The 7,506-nt window shown below is 44.8% G+C and overlaps 1 protein-coding gene across 1 annotated transcript in view; it reads right to left on the bottom strand.

The window, feature by feature from the left end:
* The window catches only part of inppl1a (inositol polyphosphate phosphatase-like 1a), a 268,648-nt gene extending 261,467 nt beyond the window's left edge, over nt 1-7,181 (bottom strand). Inside the window, exon 1 of the mRNA XM_048533393.2 lies at nt 6,902-7,181. Within this exon, the coding sequence (XP_048389350.1) occupies nt 6,902-7,053 (152 nt within the window). The 5' untranslated portion in view covers nt 7,054-7,181. The remainder of the gene's footprint in view (nt 1-6,901) is intronic.
* Between the last annotated feature and the right edge of the window lie 325 nt (nt 7,182-7,506).

Here is a 7,506-nt window from a genome sequence, read left to right on the forward strand (position 1 = left end):
CTCCACAGCCCACTGCAACAATGAATTCCATAGAATTCATAAGGCTGTGCCCTCAGGTCCTACTCTCACCTAGTAGAGGAAGCATCTTCTCCATGCCTGCTCTATCCAAGCCTCTGTGTTCTGTAAGTTTCAATCCTCCTTCAACACTCGAAGTACAGATCCAGAGTGCTCAACCATTCCTCATATGACAAGCCTTTCATTCCCAGGATCGCTCTTGTAAGCCTCCTTCAAGGCCAGCATGTCCTTTCTTGGATACAGAGTCCAAAACAGCTCGCAATATTTAAAATGCGGTCTTACACAGACTCAGCAGCACAGCCCTCCTCCTGAATACTAGCTCTCTTGAATTCTACACTAACATTGCATTTGCCTTCCTAACTGCCAACTGAACCTACACGTTACCCTTAAGAGAATCCTGAACTAGGACTCTAAAGTCCCTTTTTGCTTCAGATTTCCAAAGCCTTTTCCTGTTTAGAAAATAAGCTACATCTCTTCTTCTAACCAAAGTGTATAACTTCACTCTTTCCCAAATTGTATTCTATCTGCCACTTCTTTGTGCATTCTCCTAGCCCATCCAAGTCCTCTGCAGTCTTCCTGCTTCCTCAACACAACCTGTCCTTCCATCTATTTTTGTGTAATCCATAAGATTAGCAACAATATCGTCAATTCCTTTCCTCAGATCATTAATGTGCATCATGAATAGTTGTGATCCCAACACAGACCCCTGTAGAACTACACAGGTCACTGGCTGCCAGTCTGACAAAGGTTCCTTCATCCCCACACACTGCCTTCTGCCTGTCAGTCAATCCTCTATCCATGCCAGTGTCTTGCCCCTAACACATAGGCTCTTATCTGGCAGCATCTATGAAGAAAAAAAAATCAGAGTTAATGTTGCGGGTCTGGTGACCCTTCCTTATCACCGGACCTGAAACATTAACTGATTTTTTTTCTTCACAGATGCTGCCAGGCAAGCTGAGCTTTTCCAGCAACATTGTTTTTGTTCCTGATTTACAGCATCCGCAGTTCTTTCAGTTTTTACATAGGCTCCTATCTTATTTAGCAGCCTTCAGTGCAGCACCTTGTCAAAGGCCTTCTTGAAATCCAAATCCATCACATCCACTGGCTCTCCTTTGTCTAGCTTGCTCATTATCCATCCTCAAAGGACTCTAACAGATTTGTAAGGCATGACCTCCCCTTTAGAAGCCATGCTGACTTGGCCCTATTCTGCCATGCATTTTCAAATACTTCACAATCTCATCCTTAGTGGGGGGTGAGTGCGATGCGCTGCTAGTGGGGGTGGGGGGGGGGGGTCAGATACATTAGGGGCAGTTAAGCAACTCTTGGATAGGTACATTGGATGATAGCAAAATGTGGGGTATGCAGGGTAGTTGATCTCAGAGTAGGATAACAGGTCAACAACATTGTAGGCCAAAGGGCCTGTTCTGTGCTGTACCGGTCTATGTTCCATTAATCACCAGTACAGTACACAGTTCTATTGAATCGCATTCGGATAAATGGATATGAAAAAAAAAACTTGACACTGAATCAAAAGGTATTAACATAATGACCAATAGTTTAACTACAGTTCAAAGGTTTGTAATTAAATCAAAGTTTACTAAGGAATTAAGCATGACTTTTGTACTGTGACGACGCTTTTGATTACCACCTTAACCTCGTGTTATTGTGTAAAATATTTTTGATTATAGTTTTGTAAAATACCTTGGAATGTTTTGTTACATTAAAGGTGTTGTACAAATGCAAATTGATGTTGGCTGAGTCATTTTAAAGTCCCACAAGGATTGGTTCTCACATCAACACTGTTCTCTTGTTTAAATACTCGGGGTGTGAAAGGAAATATTCACAGTCTAAAAGGATCTGTCATTGCCAAACTTTTTTAAAAATTCATTCATGGGATGTGGGAGTCAATAGCTAAGCTAGAATTTATTGCCTATCCCTAAGAGTAAGACTTCATGACATTGCCGTGGGCTGGGGTTATATGTAGGGCCAAGTAGGCAAGGACAACAGTTTCTTTCTCTCAAGGACATTAGTGAGCCAGATGGGTTTTTTCAACACTCAAAGGGTTCATGGTCCTCATTCAACTCTTTTAATTCCTAGTTTGTTATTCTGTATCATGGGATTTGAACTCAGGTCTCCAGAACACCACTTGGCAGTCTGGGTTAATAGGTAAGCAGTGACACCACTCAGCCATTGTCTCCCTTGAGGATCATCGAGAACTGAGAAGGATTTCATCACTGCTCAACACAATAAATGCCAGCTGGAAATGGCAATATCCAAACAGTGGAGACAGGGTTAAATAATTAAGGTTGCAAGCTCCAAGGCACAATGGTCTTCTCAAAGTTCTAACCAAATTACAACAACTGCATCCTGAATTAACAGCCTCCAACTTCTACAGGATTCTCCTCACTCAGGTTTCTCCACCCACTTACCAACCCCATCATTCTCACTTGGGGGAGTCATAACAATTTAAGGTTCAAAAAAGGTCTTCAGTGGGAAAACATTTGAGAAGCACAGGATGAGTATGGGTATTTTCTATTCTGAGAAACAGACAGCACACTTTCTGGCTGGCAAGGCAAGATTATCCCTACTACGAAAATTGAAACGTTTAGTTCTGCAGTTGAAATTTCTTTTCCTTCAAAGTTTGTATTTACAAATCCAAGAACGTTGTAGCACAGGTGGCTACTGAACCTGGAACTCCTGGCTCAGAGGTTGGGCAACTACCACTGCACCACCAGAGCTTCTGTTCTTTCCTTTCTAAATGTGCTTTCTTGCATTTTGTTTCTGATAACTGCAAGCTTAAAGTTTTAACTTCGTGTTGCTCTTAGCAAGTAGTAAGCTACACAATTAGTCTCACTACCTGTACCTTCCTTCCTGCAGCACTGTGATATTTTCCCCCTCAAGTGTTTATCAAAATCTGTTTAGGAAGTTACTAATAAATATGCTTTCCTGCACATTCAGACAGTGCATTCCAGATCAGAACAAATTCACTGCTTAAAGAAAATTTTCACCTGACCTCTGCTAAACAGGCCAATTTTCTTAAATCTGACCTCTCATTTACACATCAGCTTGCCAGTGGCAACAGCCCCTCATCAGACAGAACTTCACAACAACAACTAAAAAAAGCTGACAAAAATGCTTGCCAAGACTTCATTTTGCACTCACCATGGCAAGTGCAAGAATCGCAAAATGACCTGCTTTGAAATTTCAGCTTCTTGTACTTCCGACCCGATGAACGTGAGATGAAACTACTCAGCAAGATTCCAGTTAGCGTTAGTCTCTAAATACCACTCAAAAGGTGAAAGAAATCTTTCAGAGTGTGAAAAAGATTTACATCAGTCTGTCTAGCTACAACAGTATTGCACCTTCGGGGTCTGTCAGTGACATATATCCTCCATCAACCTAACCAAAAACAAGCACTCCCTCGCTTTTTAGGGGGCCACAATCTGAGAAAGTGGTCGGAATTTAATTGCAACTTAGAGTTCAAGTAAAATTCTTACCATTCTCCCGACAGGACCTAGGCTATAGACCTTACAAAGTCACCCAGGAACTGATGCAGCATCAACTGCAAACAGAACAGTAGCTTTTGCCCTTGGTTCTGGCTTCATCTTTCCTTGCAGTGCCACACTATCAGAGAGTCTGCAAGGTTTTTCTTAGGGGTGGTTGATGCAGCGGGGAGGGACAAGAGAGAAAAGGGGAAACAGACACAGTCAGATATGCCTTTTGAATAACGTATGAAGCAAAAGCCTCACCGCCCTCTCCCAGCAGTGAGATTCACAGTATCAGGAGTTCTTTACAGTGGTTTGGCTATTATTTACCACTGATCCAACAACACTGATATCAGATTAGCTCTTTCTATAAAAAACAAACTGTACTGTGTGCAAATTAACTTCTGTATTTCCAGCACTTCAAAAATACAGCTGTCTGTAAAATGTTAAAGTGTAGGGAAAAAAGGCATCTTTTCACTGCAAATTTCACAGCTAAAGCAAATCACATCTTTCTAGCATTTGCACCAACAGTATAATTGTAGGCCAGTTCTGATGAATAGACACAACTTGAAACATTAACTTTACACCCTCCTCGCAGATGCTGCCAGAACTGTCGAGTCTCTCCTATAGTTATTGTTTTTGGTGCACACTGCACAGTTAATGGGTAATGATCAGGAATACTATTTGCTACCAGATATTCCTAGTCAGTAATATACAGAGAAAACAACAACTGACTCCTAGTTTTAAACATAATTAGATCCAAATACCAACAGCATTTGGTTCATCAAATAAAACAAAAGAAAACAAGGTGTAGAGCTGGATGAACACAGCAGGCCAAGCAGCATTATAGGTGCAGCACCTGCTCCTATGCTGCTTGGCCTGGTGTGTTCATCCAGCTTTACATCTTGTTATCTCAGATTCTCCAGCATCTGCAGTTCCTACTATCAGTGCCAGAACTCACTTCAGCCCTGAAAACACAAATCATTAAAAGGATAAATCAGTATTATCAGCCTTGACTGGATACATCACAGGTGACATTGGAGTTGAAATACTAAAAAAAAACACCACAAATGTCCCAAGGTAAAAATCACATCTTCAACCTCAAAATACAGCTTGCACAACTCAGTTAGTGGCAAATTCTCTCAGAAATTTCACTCTTTTGGCACAGAATTTACTAAGTTCAGCTCACAAATACTGTAAAAGACAACAGTAAAATTTGTTGTACATGTAAGGGAAAATAAAACATCATTTATTCTCTCAAGTGACAATAATTATACTGTAGTTTACCAGGGAGGCGATACCATAATGTCACTGGGCTAGTCATCCAGAGCCTCAGGCTGATGTTCTGGGGGCATGGAATCAAATCCTAGCATATTACCTCTTCCTTCATCCCCATCCCAGGCCCCAAGAAGACTTTCCACATCAAGCAGATGTTCACCTGCACATCTGCTAATGTGATATACTGCATCCACTGTAGCCCTTGTGGCTTCCTGTACATTGGGGAAACCAAGCAGAGGCTTGGGGGCCACTTTGCAGAACACCGACGCTTGGTTTGCAACAAACGCCTCCAGTTGCAAACCATTTCAACTCCCCCTCCCACTCCTTAGACGATATGTCCATCCTGGGCCTCCTGCAGTGCCACAACGATGCCACCCAAAAGTTGCAGGAACAGCAACTTGTATTCCGCTTGGGAACCCTGCAGCCCAATGGTATCAATGCAGCTTTCACAAGCTTCAAAATCTCCCCTCCGCCCCACTGCATCCCAAAGCCAGCCCAGCTTATCCCCACCTCCCTAACCCGTACTTCCTCTCACCTATCCCCTCCTCCCACGTCAAGCCACATCTCCATTTCCTACCTCCTAACCTCATCCCGCCCCCCTGGCCTGCCCATCCTCCACGGACTGACCTATCCCCTCCCCACCCGCACTCAGCTCTACTGGCTCCATCCCCACCCCTTTAACTTGTCTGTCTCCTCTCCACCTATCTCCTCCACTATCCATCTTCAATCTGCCTCCGCCTCTCCCCCTATTTATTTCAGAACCCTCTCCCCCTTTGCTGATGAAGGGTCTAGGCCTGAAATCTCAGCTTTGTGCTCCTAAGATGCTGCCTGGCCTTCTGTGTTCATCCAGCTCCACACCTTGTTACAGCAGATAGTGAAACGTGAATGCAGTAAAATCCTGGAATTTTGGATATGAAGAACTTAGAGGGTTACAGAAATCAGGCTAGCTGGGTAACTCTTTAGGGAGCCAGTACAGACACCATGGGCCAAATGATCTCTAGATTTCTAAAATTCCATGATTCTGTTAAAAAGCTGCATTTCCCAATTGGTGCAGTAGAGAACAAGAGAGAAAACAAAACACACAAAAAAAGGAACTACCAATGCTGTAAATCACTGGACCCAAGACTTGAACTCTGTTTTAATCTCCACAGACACCACTAGACCTGTTGAGTTGCCCCAGCAATTTTAGTTTTTGTTTGTGAAAGAAAAATATATTGTTTGCACAATAAAGTTCTGTTTCTCTGGTCCAGCAAGCTCTTGTACCTGTCTTGTTCAGACTGGAGTCAGAGAGTGGGATAATACATCCATTAAGAGAATACAAGTAACAGGATTAGGCCAAATAGTTTAAGCAAAAAGCTCCCCTTTTCAGAGTGAAGGTCATGCTTCTCTCGCGATCTGTAATGGATGCAGACAGCACAGAGGACTTCTCATTTCAACTGCCTGCAAAAAAAAACTTCATCTGGAGCGAAAAGAAACTGCTCAAATCTGCAAGAAAACTTGCCAACTCAGTCCCCTTTGGGATTACAAATGCAAACCTAACTTCCCCTCTCCAGATCTAGCAATTCTGAAAACAAATGCGTTGAGCGTGTGCACACACATGTAAACACACGTACTCTTTCAAAAAAAACAGTGGCTGCAACCCATCTACCAAGCCAAAGAGTAGCTGGTATTTCCCGAAAACAAAACGGCTGGGATGACTGGGACAAAAAAAAAGAAAGGAGGTGGACTGAACGACAACATGCCAGGGATCACTCGAGTCTCCTGACGTTGGAGAATGAGCTGCGTTTAAACGGGAACCTCGGGGTTTCAGAAACTCAAGGGCACACATATCTATAATGTTAAAACAGACAAGCGCGAAACTCGCATTTTAAAATTCCCACACACGCACAAACGGACAAAAACTCCTCAACACATCGGCAAACTTTTAAAATTTGGACTTTTGCAGACTCCAGAACCGCCTGAAAGACGGCAAAGCCGATGTGTGAACCGAAGGTAAATAAACGCTGAGGAGCAGCCAGGTGAGGGAATTATAGATAAAACAAAAACACCAGAAACACCCAACTCCGACAAAACAAAGCAGCTGCACGAAGAGTTCCCGGGGGTACTCCGGTTGGGATACTCACAGGACACACAAGGCATAGGCCCCGCTCACACTCTCGCTGTCCCGCACCAAGAAGCTGCCATCCCTGCCCGCACGGGCCAGCAGCTCCTCGGCCGCCGCTCGGCTCAGGTCCCGGTGATACCACAGAGCGGGCCCGGGGCTGGGGCCCGCCATCTCCACACCACCGACAGCACTCTGCCCGCCGTCTCCGAGAGAGCTGCGATCGACGAGGCGGAGCCGGCGGCAGCAACAACGGCCGCCCACCCTCGGGCTCCGAGCGGACTATCCGCTCAACGGCCGGCCGCGCGCACGCGCAAACCGGGCGGGGCGGGGCAGGGGCAGGCCCCCCCCCCAACAAACACTCCCCCACACACACCCCCACATTCACCCACACACACACCCCCAGACTCACACGCATACACACCCCCACATTCACCCACACACACTCACCCATACACACACCCCCAGACTCACACGCATACACACCCCCACATTCACCCATACACACACCCCCAGACTCACACGCATACACACCCCCACATTCACCCACACACACTCACCCATACACACACCCCCAGACTCACACGCATACACACCCCCACATTCACCCACACACACTCACCCATA

The sequence above is a fragment of the Stegostoma tigrinum genome, chromosome 6 (genome assembly GCF_030684315.1).
Source record: "Stegostoma tigrinum isolate sSteTig4 chromosome 6, sSteTig4.hap1, whole genome shotgun sequence".
Classification (NCBI taxonomy): domain Eukaryota; kingdom Metazoa; phylum Chordata; class Chondrichthyes; order Orectolobiformes; family Stegostomatidae; genus Stegostoma; species Stegostoma tigrinum.